This window comes from Scyliorhinus torazame, chromosome 6, assembly GCF_047496885.1.
Source record: "Scyliorhinus torazame isolate Kashiwa2021f chromosome 6, sScyTor2.1, whole genome shotgun sequence".
NCBI classification, from domain to species: Eukaryota; Metazoa; Chordata; class Chondrichthyes; order Carcharhiniformes; family Scyliorhinidae; genus Scyliorhinus; species Scyliorhinus torazame.
In genome coordinates, this window is record NC_092712.1 from 55,135,017 (window position 1) to 55,159,464 (window position 24,448).

The 24,448-nt window shown below is 43.3% G+C and overlaps 1 protein-coding gene across 2 annotated transcripts in view; it reads right to left on the reverse strand.

Annotated features, from left to right (window-relative positions):
• Positions 1-24,448, reverse strand: part of lmbr1 (limb development membrane protein 1) — a 316,729-nt gene that overhangs the window by 123,549 nt on the left and 168,732 nt on the right. For both annotated transcript variants that reach the window (XM_072508212.1, XM_072508213.1), the window contains 3 exons: positions 23,976-24,102; positions 20,212-20,280; positions 6,125-6,189 (listed from right to left, as the gene is read on the reverse strand). In XM_072508212.1, coding sequence (XP_072364313.1) covers positions 6,125-6,189; positions 20,212-20,280; positions 23,976-24,102 — 261 coding nt within the window. The remainder of the gene's footprint in view (positions 1-6,124; positions 6,190-20,211; positions 20,281-23,975; positions 24,103-24,448) is intronic.

A 24,448-nucleotide genomic window follows, 5' to 3' on the forward strand; every position in this document is an offset into this window, starting at 1 on the left:
ATGCCAAAATACTGGCCAAAATCCTAGCCAAAAGGCTAGAAGACTGCGTACCAGAAATGGGCGCAGAGGACCAGACGGGTTTTGTCAAAGGTAGGCAGCTAACCTCGAACATCAGGCACCTGCTAAACATGATAATGACCCCATCCGGGGAGAGAACACCAGAGGTGATCGTCTCCCTAGACACAGAAAAGACCTTCGACTGGGTCGAATGGAAATACCTCCGAGGTACTGGAGCGGTTCGGGCTGGAACAGGGTTCACCTCCTGGGTAAAATTCATATACAACTCTCCCATGGCGAGCGTACAGACCAACAACACCAACTCCTGATACTTCCAGCTGCACAGGGGCACCAGACAAGGATGCCCACTGTCCTCGCTGCTGTTCGCTCGAGCGATCGAACCATAAGCAATTGCTCTCAGAACAGCAAAAGGCTGGAGGGGGATCCAAAGGGGTAGCAGAGAGCACAGAGTCTCACTCTATGCAGATGACCTGCTTCTCTACATTTCGGATCCACAGAGCAGCATGGACGGAATCATCGCGCTCCTGAAAGAGTTTGGCACCTTCTCGGGCTACAAACTCAACATGAGCAAAAGCGAGATCATCCCGGCACGCCCACAATGAGGGGGGGGCAGCACTATCGGGACTGCCGTTTAAACAAGCCCGACACAAATTCCACTACCTGGGGATCCAAAGAGCCCATGACTGGAATGAGATCCACATATGGAACCTCATCAGTCTGGCAGAGGAAGTAAAAAAGGACCGGCAAAGATGGAACACAATCTCCCACTCCCACAGGGGCTGTTCAGCACAGGGCTAAATCGCTGGCTTTGAAAGCAGACCAAGGCAGGCCAGCAGCACGCTTCAATTCCCGGAACAGCCTTCCCGAACAGGCGCCGGAATGTGGCGACTGGGGGCTTTTCACAGTAATTTCATTTGAAGCCTACTCGTGACAATAAGCGATTTTCATTTCATTTCATTTCATTCTCCCTCGCGGGGAGAGTCCAGACGATCAAAATGAACGTGCTGCCCAGGTACCTCTTCCTACTTAGATCCATCTCGATCTACATCCCCAAGGCCTTTCTCAAAGCACTGGTCAAAGTAATCATGTTCTTATGGGAGGGAAGAATGCTAGGATCCCAAAGAAGGTCCTACAAAAAACAGAATCCGGGGGGGGGCTAGCCCTCCCAAACCTACAATTCTACCACTGGGCGGCGACGGCCGAGCAAATAAGGAGTGGATCAAGGAGCCAGAAGCCGAGTGGGTGCGCGCAGAAGAGGCCTCCTGCAAGGGGACCTCGTCACGGTGGCACTCCCATCCCCACCCAAAAACACTCCAGCAGCCCGGTGGTGATAGCCACCCTCCAGTCCTGGAACCAACTACGGCAGCAATTTGGCCTGACCAAAATGTCAGACAAAGCTCCCATCTGCAACAACCATAGGTTCTCACCAGCACTGACTGACGCCACCTTTAAAAGGTGGGGACAGGACAGAGGGACACTGACAGTCAGGGACTTATACATGGACGGCGGGGTCGTAACAATGGACGAACTGACAGAGAAATTCCAAGTAGGTAGGGGGAACGAGCCAAGGTACCTGCAGCTCAAAAACCTCCTACGAAAGGAGACAAGGACGTATCCACAACCGCCACGACAGACATTACTGGAAGAGTTACTGGACTCAAGCATCCAAGATAAAGGGAACTGTAGCGACATGTATGACCGACTGGTAGAAAGGGCCGACACCGTACAGGACACAACAAGAAAGAAATGGGAGGAGGACGTGGGGATTGAAATAGGGGGGGGACTCTGGAGCGAAGCACTGCACAGGGTCAACTCCACCTCCCCGTGTACCAGGCTCAGCCTGACTTAACTAAAAGTGGTATATAGAGCCCACCTAACAAGAACTCATATGAGTAGGTTCTTCCCGGAGGTGGAGGATAGATGTGAACGGTGCTTCGGAGGCCCGGCCAACCACGCCCACATGTTCTGGTCTTGCCCCAGACTTGCGGGGTACTGGACAGCCTTCTTTGAGGCAATGTCCAAAGTGATGGGGATGAGGGTGGAGCCATGCCTGAAAGTGGCGGTCTTCGGGGTATTAGACCAGCCAGATCTATTCCTGGGGAGGAGGGTGGACCTTTGCCTCCATGATCGCCCGCCGTAGAATCCTGTTCGGCTGGCGGTCAGCAGCACCACCCAAAGCTGCAGACTGGCTGTCCGACCTCTCAGAATCTCTCCAAATGGAGAAAATCAAATTTGCCATCCGAGGGTCAGACGACGGCTTCCACAGAACGTGGAAGCCATTCACCCAATTGTGCCGCGACCGGTTTGTGGCCAATGAACAAGCAGAAGAATAGCCAGGTAGCCAAGAATCAGGGGAAAGTACCCGAGGCGGGGAGGGAGGGATAGACCTGGGGGCAGGGCGGGGGGATAGCAGCTAAACCTAAGAGAAAAGAAAGGCGAACCACAGGAGAGGGGGGTGGAAGAGGGAAGAGACAGGGAACAAGTGGGGAACCAGTGAGGTGGGGGCAAGGGAAGGAGGGCACGGGAAACAATAACAAACTTGGCATCTACAGGAGTAGAGAACAAGGAAAATCCGGGCGAAAGACGGGACAAACGGCTGAAGCGGAGGTGATCATTAGACGACAACGGCAGCGAAAACCATCCAGGAGAAGCGACAACACCAACACCAGATCCATTCGCGTATTGCCCTCTGTAATTGTTTCCCCGGCGCCCAAATGTATATGTACCCCCCCCACCAGTTTCCCCCCCCCACAAACTGATGCCTACTTATGTGCTAAAAGCAATATTGCCAATTGTACAGAGCTGCTGTTGTTGAGCCAGCACATAATGCCCTACCAGTTATCTTATTCCAACTTTTTTTTTGTTTTGTTTTTTGGTGCATGTTCCCTTCTCTTATATATATATATATATATGTATTATATTTTGTGTACATAACAGTAAATATACTTTCTTCAAAAACCCAATAAAAAACACTTATATAAAAAAAATTTCAGGCCAATTACCTTCTTGATAGCAGTTCTGACAAAGGGTCATTGACCGGAAAATTTTAACCCGGTTTACTCTCTCCATCGAAGCTGCGTCGAAGTTAACCCTGCTTTTCTCTTTCCTGATCTGATGAGTATTTCTTACATTTCCACATCCATAAAATTTTGCATTTCAATATTTAGCCTTATTGGCTCCATAACACCATTTGTTGAAGTCTTTCCGGCATCATTTTCATCATGTGTCTGAGGATTTTTATGTTGGTCACATTTCTCTTTTCGAGGTGACCCAATCTGTCTGTGTCGATCAAATGTTGTGTTACCCTGTACATCTTCCCTTCTCATTTTCATCAAATTTCAGCATTAAATAATTCAGATCTAGGTTTAAAAGTTGTTTTTTTTAATGCATAAAGGTTTTCACAAATTAAGTGAATAGTATTTTATTTGTATCTTGTACATCTTGTAATTCAAATGAAACATTGATGTAGCAAGAGAAGAATATAAATTAGAGTGTACCCATGTTTATCATATGGGCCACCTAACACAATGCCATTTTCTTAGTTCCAATACTTAACTTTTAAAATTCATCTTTTTCAAGTAAACATCCAATTTCCCGAAACAAATTTATAGCCCCTGCTTCAACTTCAATTAAAATATACTACTTCCTAAACACCAAGTTAACTGCATATTTAACAATGCTAAACTAGACAAACTTGACATCAAGGCAGCATTTGACTCTGAGTATGGCATCAAGGAGCAGCAGGGGCTGTTTAGCACAGGGCTCAATCGCTGGCTTTGAAAGCAGACCAAGGCAGGCCAGCAGCACGGTTCAATTCCCGTAACATTCCGGCAGCCTCCCCGAACAGGCGCCGGAATGTGGCGACTAGGGTCTTTTCACAGTAACTTCATTGAAGCCTACTTGTGACAATAAGCAATTTTCATTTCATTTCAAGGAGCCCAGCAAAACTGGAGTCAATGGGAATCAGGGGAAAGCTCTCAGCTGGTTGGAGTCACACCTGGCACAAAAGGAAGATGGTTGTGGTGGTTGGAGGTCAATCATCCCATCTCCAGGACATCACTGCAGGAGTTTCCCAGGGTAGTGTCCTAGGTACAAGCCATCTTCAGCTGCTTCATCAATTACTTCCCTTCCATTATAAGGTCAGAAGTGGGGATGTTCGCAGATGACTGCACAATATTCAGCACCATTCACGACTCCTCAGATAATAATGCAGTCTATGTCCAAATGCAGCAATACTTGGACAATATCCAGGCTAAGGCTGACAAGTGGCAAGTTGCAATCGTGCCACAGAAGTGCCAGGCAATGACTATCTCCTACAAGAGAGGATCTAACCTTCGCCCCTTGACATTCAATGACATTGCCATCGATGAACCCCCCACAATCAACATCCTAGAGGTTACCATTGATCAGAAACTGAACTGGACTCGTCATATTAATACTGTGGCTTCCAGGGCAGGTTAAAGGCTAGGAATCCTACAGCGAGTAACTCACTTCCTGACACCCTGAAGCCTGTCCAACATCTATAAGGCACAAGTCAGGAGCGTAATGGAATACTCTCCACTTGTCTGGATGAGTTCAGCTCTAACAACACTCAAGCAGCTCAACACGATCCAGGACAAAGGAGCCTGTTTGATTGCTATCCCTTCCACAAACATCCCTCCACCACCAAAGAACAGTGACAGCCATGTGCACCATCTGCAAGATACACTGCAGGACCTCGCCAAAGTTCCTTAGGCAGCACTTTCCAACCCATGGCCAATGCCATCTCGAAGGACAAGAGCAGCAGATACCTGGGAACTCCAATCTCCTGGAGGTTCTCCTCCAAGCCACTCACCAACCCAACTTGGAAATATATCGCCGTTCCTTCACTGTCGCTAGGTCAAAATCCTGAAATCCCTCCCTAGCAGCACTGTGAGTATACCTACATCTCAAGGTCTGCAAAGGTTCAAGAAGGCAGCTCATCACCATCTTCTGAAGGGCAGCCAGTGACGAGTAATAAATTCTGGCCGAACCAGCGACACCAACATCCCGTAAATTAATTTTTTAAAAATTATTTCCCATTGTTAGTCACCCAGCAGACTTTTCTTGGTCACCCATTGCTCCTTAATATCAAAGTCACGAGCAGTAGATGACGGGTAGGGTGCAACTGACAGAACAAGACAGAAGGAAGGACAGAGGAATAAGGTAAAAAAGGTAGGGGTGACATGAAGGGTTGAATGGAGGCAGCAAATCAAGGGTAGCCCTATTGCAGCAGCATTCATGTAGCTGTAAAGTAAAAGGGAAGACAAAATAATGAAGCTGAAGTTCAGTGGATCAGGAGTGCAGTCGTGTCTATTAGCCTGGAGAATGGTACATTTACCACACTTGAACATCGGTGTGGTTATGGAAGTCATGGACCCAGCAGGAAGCAATTAGGTGAGATTAAGAGAACAAGTGCATTGAAAGACCCAACAGAATAGCTATGTTCATGCTACGGAGGAATGTTCATGAACGAGAGAGAGAGAGAGAGAGAGAGAGAGATCTGGGCATGAACGGGAAGTGGTAATAGAAGCCAGGCTGGAAGAGGAGAGATAAATGAAGAGTGGTGATGAATGCTGGAATTGGAAAATTGCGATTAGATTGGTTTTGACAGTATGTCTTAAGTGAATCCCACTATGTACCATGTAGCAAATATTGAACAACGCAATCATTATACATTTAGTACATTTACTACCAATACATAAGCTAGCTTCAAACAGAACATCACTATGGGCCAATAAAATTACTAAAATGGGTATACAAGTCTTCTATAAATTATAAATATAATCATGATATGGCAAAAGTATCAGCTAAATTTGGGTACAGGAATGTTTTATGTATAATGAACATGGGCCTCTTCGAAATTTTGATGGTTCTGACTAAAGCACAATACAAAACATGACAGGAGCACTCGAGCTTGGTCTCCTTCCTTGGTTGAGGTACCAACTATTGTTTCACACATTCTTAAAACAAGATGTTAGCCGCTAATAAGTCAGGTGCATATATATCCAGGAACACCTTGTTTATCCAAAGAATATCAAAGCAGAACTCCTTACTGTACGGTGCTGTCAAAAGTTTCATTACTTACTGTCGGCTTTACTAACAACTGTCCCATTACTGTGAACATTCTTGAAAGACCAACCGGTGTACACACTGAAGAGAAAAAAAAAGGGCACATTCATTAAAAAAAATTGTTGATTCAGGATTTAAAAATAGTCTTCAAAAACTAAAATTTAAACTGTAGGCATGGATACCCTCTTACATCACCATTATACAGATTCTGAAGCACAAGGTGGTTAGAATTCTACTGCACAGAAAGCTATTCAACCTATAACATCTGCAGAGCTCTCAGGAAAACCTATCCATTTGGTTCTATTCCCTTCCACTCTAGCTTTTAATGCTTCCTCCTTTGAACAGCTAACCATTTTTCTTTCAAAGGACATTATGGATACTGCCTTGTTCACTGTTTCCATAGATCATTCTACCTCCCAAACTGGTGTAAAAAGTAAAAAATCCTCGCATTTCTTTTAAAAACTGCTGGATTAATTTTAGGTCCACCCATTACAGGCTCAGTAATCTACTTCCCTTATCATAGAATTTAGAATTTACAGTGCAGAAGGAGGCCATTCGGCCCATCGAGTCAGCACCAGCTCTTGGAAAGAGCACCCTACCCAAGGTCAACACCTCCACCCTATCCCCATAACCCAGTAGCCCCACCCAACACTAAGGGCAATTTTGGACACTAAGGGCAATTTATCATGGCCAATCCACCTAACCTGCACATCTTTGGACTGTAGGAGGAAACCGGAGCACCCGGAGGAAACCCACGCACACACGGGGAGGATGTGCAGACTCCGCATAGACAGTGACCCAAGCCGGAATCGAACCTGGGATCCTGGAGCTGTGAAGCAATTGTGCTATCCACAATGCTACCATGCTGCCCCTTCAGAATCCATTAAAACTTTTAAAATTGCCATTAAACAATCTTAAAGTTCTTTAGTTTCCCAGTTTTACAACAAAACTAAAGCTCAGGTGTCAACGGTATCCAGACCATCTTTCTTGTCCTGTTTTTTTATTCTTGTTCAGGATTTTGAGCACTAGTTAATCTCCTAAATTCATTACCTTTCACCCTATTGGAGTCAGGTATCTTCCCTACATTTTCCTCCCACACAAAGGTAATAGAGTAGGCTACAACCTACTGTCAAACAATAATATATTCATAAGGAGTCCGATTTTTTGAAACATTGCAGTTTATGGGAGCTAATTGGCTGCCGTGTTTCCTACATTACAATAGTGATGACACTTCAAAAAGGTGCTTTTTTTTTTATAAAGGAATCCCAACAGTGCAGGAGGCGGCCTTTCGGGCCATCGTGTCTGCACCGACCCTCTGAAAGACCACCCAGGACCAATCCCCACCCTATCTCTGTAGCCCCACCTAACCTTCGGACACTATGGGAGAATTTAGCATGGCCAATTCACCGAACCTGCACATCTTTGGACTTCGGGAGGAAACTGAGCACTGGAACTAAACCCATGAAGACATGTAGAGAACGTGCAGGTTCCGCACAGTCACCTAAATTTAATTAATAATCTTTATTGTCACAAGTAGTCTTACATTAACACTGCAATGAAGTTAGTGAAAAGCCCCTAGTTGCCACATTCCGGCACCTGTTCCAGCACACCAAGGGAGAATTCAAAATGTCCAAATTACCTAACAGCACGTCTTTCGGGACTTGTGGGAGGAAACCGGAGCACCCGGAGGAAACCCACGAAGACACGGGAAAATGTGCAGACTCCACACAGACAGTGATCCAAGCCGGGAATCAAACCTGGGACCCTGGAGCTGTGAAGCAACAGTCTACCCACTGTGCTACCGTGCTGCCCACACTGAGGCCAGAATTGAACCGGGTCCCTGATGCTATGAGGCAGCAGTGCTAACCACTATGAAACTGTGCGGCCCCAACTTCATTGGTTGTAAAGCACCTTGAGATGTTGGATAATTTTGAAAGGAACTATCTAAATGCATTTTTTAATAAAAGATTCTGTGTGTTCCTAAGCTTTCTAACAATCTATTCCAAAGAGTCAAGTATTAAGTAGTGACTGCTTAAAATATGGTAGCTTGTAATATTTAGTTTTCAATTTGGTCTAATAATTCACATTCCCTTATTCAAGGGATAGAACATTTATTTCCACATTGCGAAAAACATTAGGTCAGTTTAAAAACCTTCAAAAAACCTTTCCCAGTCTTTTTCCATCCTTTTAAAACATGTTTACCTCAACAAGTTTTCATACCTCATCACTTTAAAACCCAGTGTTACCCACCTCCTCCAATCTTCTTCAATGCCACCATCTTGTTTTTGTAAATATATAACATGCAACAAGCTCATATGAAGTTTGATAAAAAAAGAGTTGGAATGAATCAATTTTATCTTCAAGCTATACACATAATTGATTTACAAAAATATACAATCTGAAGAAATTTGGTGCGAGACTGCTATTCCAACTCCATTTAACACAACGTAAGAAATAGGGGCAGCAGTAGGCTAAGCAGCCCTCAAGCCTGCTTCACAATTCAATTAATCTTTTACCTTATATTGGATTGGATTTGTTTATTGTCATGTGTACCGAGGTACAGAGTAAAGTATTTTTCTGCGAGCACCTCAATAGATCATTCAATACATGGGAAGAAAGTAAAATACACAATAGGGCAACACAACATATACAATATAACTACATAAGCACTGGCATCGGATGAAGCATACAGGGGTGTAGTGTGAATGAGGTCAGTCCATAAGAGGGACATTTAGGAGTCTGGTAACAGTGGGGAAGAAGCTGTTTTTGAGTCTGTTCGTGCGTGTTCTCAGACTTCTGTATCTCCTGCCCAATGGAAGAAGTTGGAAGAGTGAGTAAGCCGGGTGGGAGGGATCTTTGATTATGCTGCCTGCTTTCCCCAGGCAGCGGGAGGTGTAGATGGAGTCAATGGATGGGAGGCAGGACTAGGCGGTGTTCACGTCTCTCTGAAGTTTCTTGCGGTCCTGGGCCGAGCAGTTGCATGCCAGGCTGTGATGCAGCCAGAAAGGATGCTTTCTATGGTGCATCTGGAAAAGTTGGTACGGGTTAATGTGGACATGCGGAATTTCCTTAGTTTCCTGAGGAAGTATAGGCGCTGTTGTGCTTTCTTGGTGGTAGCGTCGACGTGGGTGGGCCAGGACAGATTTTTGGAGATGTGCACCCCTAGAATTATGGGCTGCTGGGGCACTCGACAACAGGATCGTCTGTCTTGAACGCCTCAGATCTGTCCTTCAGTAGGGAGTCAATCTCGCGATTGAGCCATGGTTTCCGGTTGGGGAACGTACGTACTGCTTTCTTTGGCACGCAGTGTTCCACACATTTGCTGATGAAGTCGGTGACGGTAGTGGCATACTCATTTAAGTTGGTCGCTGAGTTCTTAAATATGGACCAGTCCACTGTCTCTAAACAGTCACATAAGAGCTCTTCTGTCTCCTCGGACCAGCACTGCACAATCTTCTTAGCTGGATTCTCCCGCTTGAGTTTCTGCTTGTATGCCGGGAGAAGGAGCACTGTCTTATGGTCTGATTTCCCAAAGTGTGGTCGGGGGATGGAACGGTAGGCGCCCTTGATTTTTGAGTAGCAGTGGTCAAGAGTGTTGTCGCCCCTGGTTGGGCAGATGTGCTGTTGGAATTTTGGCAGTACACTCTGGAAGTTGGCCTTGTTGAAGTCTCAGGCCACGATGAACAAGGTCTCCGGGTGTTCTGTTTCATAGTTGTTTATAACTGTGTATAGTTCATCCAGCGCCTTCCTCACTTCTGCCTGGGGTGGGATGTGGACTGCTGTGATAATGGCTGAAGTGAACCCACGAGGAAGATAATATGGGCGGCACTTCACAGTCAGATATTCCAGGTCTGGGAGCAGTAGGTCGCCACATCAGGAGGAGTTGATGAGGAGGCACTCCCCTCCACCCTTCGCATTGCCTGATGATGCCGTGCGGTCCGCCCGCTGAGAAGCCTTCAGGTTGCATGGCACAGTCCGGTGAGGCGGGGGTGAGCCATGTCTCTGTGAAATAGAGCACACAGCAGTCTCTTACTTCCCTCTGAGAGGTAAGTCTGGCGTTAAGTTCATCTAGCTTGTTTTCGATCGCTTGGACGTTTGCCAGGAGTATGCTGGGGAGAGGGGTCTTGAAACCGCGTTGCTTCAGTCTAACCTGCAGACCGCCGCGTTTCCCTCGCTTCCTCGGTCGGCGGCTGCTGTTGGATGATCCTGGGATCCGATGGCAGATGTCAGCTCTTGTGGAAGGTAGGTGGTTGGGTCTGGCGGGGTCCAGGGCGCTGTTTACGTATCTGGGGTCGCGTCTGGCAGCGTCCCGGGCACTGGTTGAGGTAGAGTGGTTGCTAGGGGGGCATGTTAGCGATCTGGATGGGTCCCAGCGTTTTACGGGTGCGGGAATACTTTGCAGCGCGTTTGGATCCTCGCGCGGGGTCTCTGCCGTTTCGGGGGTCCTGGGTCATGGGCAGGGGCTTCCTGAGGCAGGTTGGGCTGGGTCCCGTGGTCTGTTCCCTCCCTGGGCGCTCCTGGGGTCGGATCTTGAAGTAGGCCCGGTCGGGCCTCCACGTGGATTTTTCCTTCTTCCATCACCAGGTCGGTCGGGTTGTTGGGCGGGCCTCTACGGGTCAGGTCGCTGGGCGGGTCTCTGGGGGTCGCGTTGGGCCGGGTCTTGCAGTCGGGAGCTCCGGGGACTGGGCAAGCCGATCCGGGGGCTGCCATCGGTAGTTAGGCCAACCTTCTTGCACTATCCTTGTATCCCTCTATTTTCTCAGTATTCCAAGTATCTATATTTTCTGTTGACCCATCCTTCAACAAAAAGATATGCAAATTCCCTAGATGACTATGATGTCCATATTTAATTCGGCATCAACTTAGACTTCAGGGGTGGCATGTGGCGCAGTGGTTAGCACTGGGACTGCAGGGCTGAGGACCCGAGTTCGGATGCCGGCCGTGGATCACTGTCCGTGTGGAGTTTGCACATTCTCCCCATGTCTGCGTGGGTTTCACCCCCAACAACCCAAAGATGTGCAAGTTACGTGGATTGGCCACGCTAAATTACCCCTTAACTGAAAAAAAAAAATTGGGTACTCAAATTTATTTTTTAAAACTTAGACTTTGACATTGGAGCTTCAGATAGCCCCACGGTCACGTGTTTTGCAGCATCTGTTTCCACTTAAAAGTAAAGTATTGACTGAAACTGCTAATACACCTCTTTGTAAATCCATTGCAAGCCGAACATATGGAAATTAACCCAAGCTGTTAATATTGTGTGCTTCTTTAGATTGAGGATTTTGACACTCGATTTCTCTATTGGGCCAATACAATTCATTCAGCAATATAATTCTGTGCAGCACCTATTAGCCAATACAAAGAGTCCTACTTGAAAATTGGAACAAAGTTTTCTGATCTAACGGACACAAAACCTGAAGGTTATTCAAAACTCATTTGTCTGTTTTGAGGTCTGCTTTGTGATTCCCTATACCCTACCTCCCACTATCAGAACTATGCAAGAAATCATGGTCTTCTAATAAGTAAAATTCTAAGTAAGGATGCAAGAATATCCCATCATCTAGCCTGATAACATGGCGGGCCTTTTAATTCTGCAGTCCTGGAACTCACTTAGCCTCTTGACTAAGACTAGGATTGCAACCCATGTAACCTTCAATGATGAAAGTTTGTTTTTAAATTAAAAAAGCAAGCCTAAATTCAACAGCAGGATTGATTAAAATTCCAGACTATTGTCAAAGGATTCACATATCCCACCATTTAACAATAAATCCCAGACCAGGTTTTACTACTCAGTATCCAATAACCCTTTCACCACATTTTGAAATCCGGCAAGAGTCCCCACTTTTGTTATGATCCCAATTGGTGTTATAACTGGATTGAACCTTGACTCAAAAGACTGCAACGTTTACTTTTCCTTTAAATAATACATGGAGGAACAGAGTTACAGAACTGCTCATTTGTTTTAACAAGGGGAAAAAATGTTTATTAAACATGAAATATTGGATTGTTATACAATACTCCTTTACTCCACATTATCTTCACAATTACACACAGATTTTCAGATTAACATGGATTACAAAATACATCTTAATCAACCAATGTCTCATTACCATAAAGTCCTTTAAAGCACATAAGATAACTGTGGGCAAATACATTCTCCACTCGGAACCCCAAATGAATGTTTGTGGGGGGTCTCCTGAGAATCCCTCCAGATGATTGTCACATCAGAATTTCCAAACTCTACTCACAAAAATACACTTTAAAACCTTCTTCCATAATTATGCAGCATGCATTCATAAATCTAATCCAGGTTTTACAAATGACACCTTTAAACAAAGCTTCCACTCCACTTAGCAGCCTGCCTCTTTGCAGCTCCCGTCCTATCCAGTCTTTCTTCTGGCAGAGATGAGAGACATTCACTCCCTGAGATCCTATCTTCAGCTGTAATCAAATTCAGTTAAACTAAAACTGCCATATTCTCTACCTTACAAGGCCCCAGTTGCTAAGCAACACTGCATACCTCTGTTGGCCTATTGATTTACTCTGCACGCCATAGCCCTCTCCAAGCACAATTTAAACAGTCAGAACTTAACCAAGCCCCACACATACAAACACCTTCGCCCAGGGTGAATCTAACTATAGGTTGTACAGAAACATTAAATTAAATCCACTTAACAATATACCTCATTTCTAATGTTTACCAATACAAACATGTCCCTCAAAACTACCTTTGTTTTCTTATCTTCCACTATTGCATAAACTACGCCTTAAGCCCTTTGCCCAGAAGGGCGTGGCTTTCAGCCCCAAGTCAAAGCTCAATGTCCATTGTACATGTTCTGAAGTTTGTTTCAACTTTGTTTGGTGCAGATCACATGTCGATTGGCTCATTGGTCTCGGGGCATGATTTCCACCTCGGGCGTTCCATTGCCATAAAATGTGAGAGTTCCCGGGTTCAAATCCCGGATGAGCCCTGCATCGCATTTTATAGGGCGGCATGGTAGTACAGTGTTAGCACAGTTGCTTCACAGCTCCAGTGTCCCAGGTTTGATTCGCAACTTGGGCCACTGTGCGGAGTATGCACATTCGCCCCGTGTCTGCTCCGGTTTCCTCCGGGTGCTCCGGTTTCCTCTCACAGTCCAAAGATGTGCAGGTTAGGTGAATTGGCCGTGCTAAATTGCCCTTGGGTGTCCATAAAGGTTAGGTGGGGTTACTGGGTTACAGGGATGGGGTAAAGTGGTGGGTTTAAGTGGAGTGCTTGTTCCAACGGCCAGTAGGCCGAATGGTCTCCTTCTGCACTGTAAATTCTATAATGATAGCTCTGAGAATGTCAGTCTGTTCAACTTTCTTGCAAGGGACAGACATATTTCCTGGGACTCTCAAACAAATAACCCATGAAGATGCAATAATTCTTGTTTCAGCACTTAAAAATCATATCAGATAGAGGACTGGACTATTTCAAAACGTAGGCCACAGTGGGCAAGTAAAGCAGAATCCTCCCCCAAAGGGCATTTGTGAGCCGGGTTTTTACAGTTACCATTACTGACACTAGTTTTTAAATTACAGATTTATTTCCACCAGTAATTTCATGGCCACCATTACGAATACTATTCTAATTACAGGTTTATTTAATTAACTGAATATAGTTCCATAACTACGGTGGTGAGATTGAAACTCGAGTCTCTGCATCATTTGTCCAGACCTCTACTTTGGCAGTCCCTCGGAGTAGAGGATGACTCAAATCCACCCTAAAAAGGAGTTCTCAGACAAGTGTGGAGTTCACTGCTCGCAGGCAGTGATTGGAGGAACAGGTGGGTGGGGTTCCCGGGTTGTCAAGCATTCCTTTCGCTGTCGACAGTTAGCTTCAGCTTGCTCTTGGCGCTGGAACTCTAGGTGTTCAGCTCTTTCCTGAATACATTTCCTCCACATGGATGATCTTGTGCCAAGGATGCCCGGGTGTTAGTGGGGATGTTGCACTTTTTAAAGGAGGCTTCGAGGGTGCCCTTGAAGCGTCTCTTCTGCCCTCCTGGGGCTCGTCTGCGGGGCGGAGCTCCAAGTAGAAAGCTTATTTAGGGAGGCTAGTGTCAGGCATGCGGATGTGGCCCACCCAGCAGAGCTGATAGAGCATGATCAATTCTTCGATGTTAGGGATGTTGGCTGAGCAAGAACACTGATGTTGGTGCGCCTATCCTGCCAATGGATTTCCAGGATCTTGCTAGTGGTATTTCTCCAGGGTTTTGAGGGGCCTACTATTTATAGTTCACATCTCTGAGCCATATAGGAAAGCAGGTATCACTACTGTGCGGGGTCCTTTTCCACAAACACACACTTCCGCAGGCAACCGATGACTGCGCTGGCACACAGAAGAGAGTATTAAACATCACTGTCCATGTCTGCCTTTGTTGACAGGAGGTTCCCAAGATATGGAGAGTGGTGCACTTCGTCCAAGATCTTATTGATGTAGGCCCAAGGCAGAGGCACCTATATTGTGTTTATGTTCAATACATATTATTTTCTATCACATTAATAATGTATAAATCCTAGTTAACATGGAGTATAACAATTGCAAAAGCATAATGGGATTTAGCTAGCAAACTTGGCACATTCTTGCAGAGGGTCAGTTCACATAAACACACATTCAGAGGTGGCTGAATGCTCTCTGTGGTACCAGTCAGCAACAAGTTTGAGATATGGGCGTCTCAGTTTGTGGTGCATCAAGGAGGTCCGAGGGCAGTTGATGCAGAGGCCGGAAAACATCTAGAGTAAGTGTCTATCTGTCCATGAGTGGATCACGCAGCCCCATGCTGCCGAATAACGAATTTCATTGGATTTAGCACACCGATGTATGTAATCTATAATCATTATGATTGGGTTGTGTCCAGCCGAGATGGACTGAGTAACTGTTTGAAACTATATAAATATCGATGATTCTCTTTGTTTATTGGAGAGGTATCTGGTTTCGCCCAGAAGCTTCCTTCCCACCGGTGTAACAACAATAAACTGATTGACGTTTGGAGCAGACAGGAATGTCAAGTGATTCTTTCGGATTAATTCCCGCTAACAATCTTGTCATGGATTTTGATAACCGGGGCTCAATGCTGTGTGGTGTGGGAAGGTTGGTAGAAGACCTTTGTCTAACAGATGCTTAGTGCAAGGCCCATGCTCTCGTGTGCCTCGGTGAAGGTGTTAACGATGACGTTCCATCCCACTCAATTTTCATCTTCCCTTTCCTTCACTGACTCATCTACCCATTAATCCACTATCCGCTTCCTTTTGAGGAAATTCCAGCAAACTAAATAAAGTTAGCTTAAAATAGCAATGCTTCCAGAAAGAAGCCAGGGACCCAGGTTCGATTCCCGGCTTGGGTAACTGTCTGTGCGGAATCTGCACGTTCTCCCAGTGTCTGTGTGGGTTTCCTCCGGGTGCTCCGGTTTCATCCCACAAGTCCCGAAAGATGTGCTTTGAATTGGACTGCAGCGTTAATGTAAGCCTACTTGTGACACTAAATACAAATTATTTACCATTTAAGCTCTCTCCCAGTGTCTGTGTCTCCACAAGTGCTGCTTAACTGGAGTCTCTCTAGTTTTTTCTATTTTTATTTCAGATTTGCAGCATCTATAATATTTTGCTTTTGTGCTATCCCACCGATCAAGCTCATGTATCTACCTCAATTATGGATTCACTTCCATCAACTTATCAATTAGGCTATATGTATGAGGTTCCTAACTGTGAATCAAACTGACTTATTAACACATTTCGGAAAACCTCCATTACTTTTTCAGATAAATAAATTGTAATTCAGTGTCACGATGAAATAAAAGGCTGTTTAATGTATATAGGTGAACTCAACTTAGGTTGATATCAATAAACAACATACTTCACTAACTGGACAAATAATGAGAAACTGTTCCCAAACAAGGCAGCATCAACAACCGAGGGCACATGTACAAAATAAGCGGCAAAAGGAATAACAGTGATGTGAGAATGGTTGGAGTCTGGAACAATCTTCCCGAGAAGATGGTGGAGGCAGGCTAGATCAACACTTGCTATCTGAAATGAGAGAATGTGTATGGTTGAAATGAAATGAAAATCGCTTATTGTCACAAGTAGCCTTCAAATGAAGTTACTGTGAAAAGCCCCTAGTCGCCACATTCCGGCGCCTGTTCAGGGAGGCTGTTACGGGAATTGAACCGTGCTGCTGGCCTGCCTTGGTCTGCTTTCAAAGCCAGCAATTTAGCCCTGTGCTAAACAGCCCCTACGGGGTTTACAGGGAAATGGGACAAGGTAGGTTGCACTTTAAGAGCCAGGGCAGACTCGATGGGCTGAATGTCCTCCTGCTGCACTGTAACAATTCTGGGATAATGCCAAATTTCAAACGCATGCATCCTTCCACACCCTAAGCATGTCTGAAGCCTTCTATTGCCACTGCAGTAAGAATACAGAGGCTATTGGATTAAATATTTGCCCAGAAAAGACTCGATTGTGATTTCATGTGAAACAAATAAAGATGGAACATTTGAACCGTATTTATTTATGCATAGTATAATAAATTGCCAAATTGATAACTTTAAATGTGTTTCGGCTCTATCTATCTATTAGAATAGCACAGGCTGAAGATTGCAGAAGGGTACCTAACATGAATCTCTTTATTTATATAAATGATAAGGTTTTCAGTCTGATGTTTTTCTTGATATTGCTCCCACACACAAACTATTCTCTTGCGTCTTCACATTAAAAGAAACAACCAGTCAACATCAGGTCAGCTAATGTAATATTCATGGACAACAGTACATGTTGAAGACTGTTGGGATTTTGTCTTGCACTACACTGTGGCTGGGTCCAAATGACTAAACATCAATCTTACTTGTGCATGAGCAGAGTTCTGTATATAGTCAATGAAGACCATCTTCCAAAGAAAAACAGGTCAGTGTTGCTCTTCATTTCTTTAACTCTCTCCTATTTAGCAACTGTCTGGCTCGAATCCAAAATTCAACTGGCAAATTAATTACAAAAGTCTGATTAAAATAAATATGTTTATGATATTGCACAGTAATATTTTATGGTAATCTTCACCTCTCCAAGAAAGAGCTGAAATTGCAGCCAGTGTGCTGTGACAAGCTGGGTCAGGTTGGGTCTCGTCATGAGCAAAGACCATGTAATATTCACAGCCACTTGCTGAGTAACCCCAACTGCTGCTGAATTGTCAGCCATGGTTCTGTAACAGATGAACACAAAAGATTTTCACTTGTGTTCCGGCAGTATGGCAAGTTGTTAGTGACCTCTGCTGGTTGACATACAAACCTACAGGGTCAGCACAAAAGTGTATGTTGGAAACTGCAACCAGAAGTCACATCATAAATGGAGGCTCTATGAGGACAGTACTTCAATCACACAGCACAAGAGTTGCAAAATGTAATGACAAGAACATACTTCTGCAATGGTAAAATCGTAATTTTTAAAATTTAATATCCAGAAATTATCACCAAATTTGAAAAACAAGCTAGAATAATGGAGTAGCACAGAAGGAAGCCATGCGCCCACTGTACCCTTGCTAGCTCTTTGAGAGCGTTATCCACCAAGTCAAACTTCCTGATCTTTCCCCAAAGCCCCTGATAGATTATTGATTTATTGATTCATTGATTTATTCATGGTTTCAGGGGATAATTGAAAACATAGCGAAAGAGTGAAATTATTAAAAATACCTTGACTGTGAGAAGACAGTCACTGTTTTAGATAATAAATCAAGTATTGAACTCTCGTGTCTTGTCTGTGGAAATTTAGACATTGTTTCAGTGAATCTTTCATATGGTGAATTCACTATTGTATTTCAGTGCATTTAGCAATAAGAATGTATCAACTAATTAGTTACAGCATGATCTATGGCCAGCAGTGACATGAGAAACCCATTTTCATGAGATGCTGAACAAACTTGATGTACACCATTCAATCTTAAGTAATGGCCAATATTTGATTGACAAATCATCCTCGAAGTAATAGACATCCATTTGAACAATTCAGGAGGTCTCAGCTGAGAATTAGAAACCGATGAGAGTATATGAGGGATTAGACTATAGATAAGGATTTCCTTAAAAGTAAGACCTTGTGGTCGAGGTTTCGTTCCTGAATTCCTGCCGTACCTAATTCTTAATTCATCTGTTTGAAGTGATTTCTTTATGCTGCAATGTTTAATGCTTTTCTTTGCCATGTATTTGACCAGTTAATATATTGTTTGATATTTCATTTCTAAGTTTTGATTCAGTTCTTATGCAAAGTATTAAAGTGAATAATTAGTAATAACGTCATATTTTCTACATCTCCAATCAACCAGACAATCTATTATTAGAAGGTAAAAGAAGAGTCCTAACAGCCCCGCAGTGGTTTCCTTTTCAAATATTTATCCAATTCTCTCTCTAAAGTTATTACTGAATCTCCTTCAAGTTGTAGTGCCCATTTATTGCAAAAGTCTAGATAGGCATTCTTATTGCAGTGCCAGTGCCAGAATAACACCAGCACCTCAAATTTAGTAGTAGAATACAGTGATTGCTGATGTCATTCCAAGTTATAGAAATAGTTTATTCAGGGCATAATAATTCACTGAGATTTAGCATAACTTCCTTCTTTTGTATTGTTATACCTCAATTTATAACTCAAAAGATCCTAAATACCTTATAATGGCCTTCTCAACACGTCCTGACACCTTCAATAACTTATGTACATACAGCCTCACCTATCAATATTTCTGCATCCAATTCATAATTTCACTATTTTCTGCAACCATTTTGCCCAATCCACAATCCTCCTCCCATCAGGAACTAGTCGAACAACTGCTGTAGTTATCAATAAGGAGATCAACCAACAATATATGCCGAACAAATTGAACTCCCCTCCCCCATTCTAAATGGAACACCAAATATGCTTGCAGCACTCCATCTATTGGTGGAAATGGATATTGACATGGCATACAATTAAGTAACAAATTCTGACCATTTGCCTGAAAGAAAATTTAATTAAAAAAAAACAATTTTGGTGAAAACAATGCACTGTTCCAGTATAAGTAGTGTTTCTTCCACCAGAGAATATGGTCCAGGTAAAGGGTCTTAAAACCAACAACCCCAGGACCAAGTCCATGCCAGATTTTGGATCTTGCCTGTTTTCGGGTCAGGCGGTTCAGATAAAGTGAAGGGTCACTCAGAGCGCAGGAAAAGACAGGCACACAAAGCCAATAATTAGTCAGCGCACCACAGCAACATCTAGCCCAACAATCTAGTTATTTTACTCATGAATTAAAAACAAAAAGTGATGCATCGCCTCTTTAAAAATTGCCCAGTTTTGGGCATTGCAGGTTTTCAGATAGTCGGATTTGAGACACTGTACCTATAATGTGCTTCAATGATAAAAAAAGTCAATTTCTGGTCAATGAAAACTTCAGTACGCAAGTGATTTCCAAACGTAATAATAATTAAATAAACCAGTTAATCTCCCATGATGTTGTTCATGCTGAGCCACAGGATGCGTTAAATTGTGATATCTTAAGTGTGACAGGAGGCAAGTGTGTCAAAGAAAGCATTTGCCACATGGTACACTTTTAACACCGCTCAGAATATAATTTATATTAGAAAATGAAGTGGCCTGATCATGAGTTGTGGTCAAAATTGGATAAAATCCTACAATTTTTAATCAGGCATTCTGTTCACAGCATATCTTAAGCAAAAAATTTGAAAATATAGTTGCATAATTGACAATTATTGCAAAATGTTTTCAACGGCATTGTTTATTCTCAATGTTGTGCATATCGTAATAAACACTGCTCCTTTTGTAGTACATCCAACAACTACCACCCCCTCAATTTTCTGAATCATGTGGCTGGAGTTTTTCTCCTTCATTGGAGCTTGCCCTGATCCATCAGTCACTGGGTTCTGTTATTTTGCAGGGCTTCCATATTCACTTCCTCACGTGAGGATATCTGCTGCTGCAGCTCCACAGGTTTCTTCTACTGCGATGCAACCACCATCATTCCAGCCACAAAAGGTGATGAATGTTTCATTGTGATATTGCATTTTATATAAGTTCATATCCTAACCCTTCAGTTATTGAATAGTTACTTACGTAGAAGTAATAAACCTCCCATCAATGAAATGCAGGAATATAAATAAGGAAGATAAAATTCCCAAAGATCTGATGGAGTAAAGAAAACAGGGAATAAACGTTTTTGGTAAAATGCAATTCCTTCAAATTCTCTAGTCAAATAAGCATTCTGGAAATTACAATAAACGGACACCATAATAAAATTTAAGTTAAAACCCAAAATAAACAAATGAGCACATTGTTACAAGCTTTTACTCAAAATGTAATTCCTTCTTCACACTGAATTTTAAAAGCATTTAGAGATGACAACATTGTATTATTTCATAGAATTTCAAAACCAGGTGTTATAATAGTTTGAAGTAAACATTATTTGTACTTATTTATTTTATAGTATAAACTATAGTATATGCTACGTCAGGCAGCTTTTAGAATTCACATGAGTCACAAGTCACATTAGCTTTGTTTTTTACTCTTTATGACGGCTCTTGAATTCCTAAATAAGGGACCGGAGTCAGGGAGACTCCGTCGAGGGAAGTAAATGGCAGCCAGGTCCAAATTCCAGTATTCACAACCCCACACCCACAGGGTTTCTGTTTTGCACCAGAGGAGGTTAAAGGTTGGTGTAGATCATGAGTTGCTGATAACGAGTCAAGAATGCACAACGAGGCTTGCTGAGAGCCCAGGCATCCAGTACACTAATGGATCCACTGCTGCCCAGGAAAAATATTGCTTGATTGATGGTGCTTGTTTTCTAATCTTTTGCACAATGTTTATTTACACAAAATTGAGATTTCAAGTACTTACAGTTTCTGCTACTGAAAACTTAAAGCGTCTGGATGATTGACACTTTTATTGGGCTGTCGGGAAACAATTCTTTTTGAAGTGAATGATTTTTTAAAGCTTTTTAAAAAACTATATATGCTATTGCCATTATAGGTTCATTGGTTCGATACAGAGTTGGTATGGTGGGTAAATGTGCATAGAAATGCCATAGGTTGGCATTTAGCATATGAGGGGCCACAGGGTTTGTGTGGGAGCATGAAGTTGCATGGAAGTATGTGGGGGATGAGGTGGGATGTGCAGGTAAAGGAGGAGAGAGTGCTGCAGGGCTGTTGCTGGTTTTCATTATAACTGGAACAAAATCCCAGAGCACTGAGGCAGGCCTTTTAAACAGCACACCTTGGCACTGAGGCTGCCTTCGACTTCTTTTGGGGACAGCAGGACCAAATCCTAATAGCACCTCTAAATGGGTATAAAAATCATACAATACCCATTCTATTATGCACAAGCACCAAAGCAAGGATCTATTTTTTATTTAATAAAGCAGTCTGTGATTCAATATATTCCATTTCTTCCACTCTACTTTCAAATCTTCTCATGGCCGAACCAACCCTGCACCTCTTTGACTATCCCTCCCAGCTACAACCTGTGCTCCTGAATTCCCTCCTGAGAACACGGTACTTTCTCACCTTCCTCAATCCTGTCAAAAACATTTCCTAAACCCCTCAACCAGGCCTTTGTATCTCTCCCATCATTACATGCTCAGCGGAATGCGTTCACTTGGTAGTTTTCCAGTTTCTGAGGAGTGCTGCAGAATCTTCAGTATGTCGCAAACATCAGCAACATGCCTTAGTAAGAGGATCAGCAATAGTCAACTTCTATTGTCACGGAGATCTCAGTAAGACTCATGGTCACAACTATGCAAAAATAACAATGGTCTCGGATTCCAGAAATTCGCTTCAAAATGTAATATGCCAGGATATGAATACACAAAAATTACTACATTAAATAAGGTAAAATTGGCTTAAATCAGGAATATTATTCTTAATTGATTTAACTGAATCTCTGAATATCTGCAGTTCTGTATACTGCACTTCCTGCTCCAATAACATATGGCTGATGCATTGTTCTACCACAAGAAGAAATTAGTGAGAAAATTCATTTTTCTAGTTGCAGTTTCATCTACAAGGTGCAGCTTCATCTTTTTCTGCAAATTGTTCAGGCATTCCCATGATTAGTTGGTTTATAAAAGCTGGTATGTGGGGAAATGTACTGTGATTAAACCCAAGATACATGTACAGTTCTAGTTTAAAAGATGATCTTTGGGTCTTCTCGGCATGCACTGAATGGTCGCACATGCACAGTTAGTGCTTTTTTACATCCATTAGGTTGTGAATTGCCCTGTGTGTCTGCAAAGTGAAACAACAGATCAGGCGACCTGAGGCAGAGTGCCATCGCAGATTGCAACACCCAAGGAGCATTCCACAGGAGAAAGGGACAGGGAACCAATCCCAAAACAAAAGTTGGCCCAAACCAGCGAGTGGGGCAAAAAGAGGTCCCATTTGGATGTCCAGGTAAAGGACAAAGTTGGAGGTCGGAAACAGATCCTGAAAGGAAGGAACAGAAAATTAGGTTCTAAATGAAAGAAAGAGCTGTGGAGTGCAGACATGAAGGAAAGCGGGCTTGTGAGAAGCCTGGACAATTCTCAAGGACAGACATGTATTGGCTTTCTGCAGGCATTCTGAAGCAGTGGTGTTCTGCTTGGCACATCCAAAGATCTGAAAATGTGCTTGGAAGGTGAAGCTCACGTCTATGCGGAGATCCAGAGGAAGGAAATCTCAAGACAAGATTGAAACTCTGGAGATGGGTCCCTGCTGAAGTCAGATGAGTAAGAACAACATTTAGAGACAGTTTCAGGGAGAGCCCTTCAAACGTTGAGGTTAGAATCCTTTGTAAGAGTTTCAGTGAGACCAATTGGCTCGTGGTGTGATCGCATCTGGTGGGTTGTCAAGAAATCCATGGAATCTGCTTGGGTTGCATCTGTCATTCATTTGGAATGCCTATTAACTCACATGCACCACATATTTACTCTGAATATAAGGATATTAGCTAGCTAGGATAAATTGTTTTAACTTTCTGAATTTGCATGATTCTGCAAAGATATTGAGGGGTGAAGGAACAGTGAGTGTTTGAATAATTTCATTGTGTTCGCCATCATATCTTTCCAGTCTTTTTGCCTTGTGTAATATAGTTCATTTTTCTAGTTAAATTAGCATTTTATTCTTTGTGTTAAGAATTTATCAGCAGACTCCTGTGAATTTGTTCAGTAACTTTGCTCCACAATTTGTTTGCAAACAAGTTAGGATCTGTCAAGCCAGTTTTCACTCTGGAAGCTGACTTGTCCAGCATGATCGGCTGGGATTGTAACTGTAGAAAGAGAATAACACCGTAAATGCATAATTGCATTTTAAAATCAATCAGAACATAGAAAATACAGCACAGAACAGGCCCTTCGGCCCACTATGTTGTGCCGAACCTTTGTCCTCGATTAATCAGAGACTATCATTGAATTTACAGTGCAGAAGGAGGCCATTCGGCCCTTTGAGTCTGCACCGGCTCTTGGAAAGAGCACCCTACCCAAACTCAACACCTCCACCCAACACCAAGGGCAATTTTGGACATTAAGGGCAATTTATCATTGTCCAATTCACCTAACCGGCACATCTTTGAATGATAAATTGCCCTTAATGTCCAAATTGCCCTTGGTGTTGGGTGGAGGTGTTGAGTTTGGGTAGGGTGCTCTTTCCAAGAGCCGGTGCAGACTCAAAGGGCCGAATGGCCTCCTTCTGCACTGTAAATTCAATGATAATCTATGATTAATCTAGGACAAAGGTTCGGCACAACATCGTGGGCCGAAGGGCCTGTTCTGTGCTGTATTTTCTATGTTCTATGTTCTATGCTGTGGGAGGAAATCAGAATTTCTAATAGTTTTCCAGGTCACTTACCATACAAAGATTCCATGCTGGCAGCATCGTTATCAATCAGAGCAGAAGCCACCCAGACAATTCCCAAAATAAGAAGCCCGAGAAGAATAAGCATAACTAAAGTCTCCAGAATTCGTGCCTTAATACCCTGAAACAGAAAATAGGCACATGCACTGAAATCTTACTGTAGTTTACATGGCTGAAAAAAATGAACTGTACAAAACTAATAGCCTGTTTGGGCAAATGTGGAAGACATGGAATCCGTAAGTATTATAATCAAAAATTATATGATTTTGATACCATATGTGCACACCACAAATATAACACTCTGTATATAAAACATGCTGAGCCAGATTATAACACAGAACAAGTCAAGCCACAATATCATCAGTGCAAGATTTAAAATTTTAACTTGATCTGTGCCTGCTGTATATGAGAGTCAGGCATTCTCTATCAAAGAAAGAACAATGGAAATCCAATAGGCCAAAGGAGTT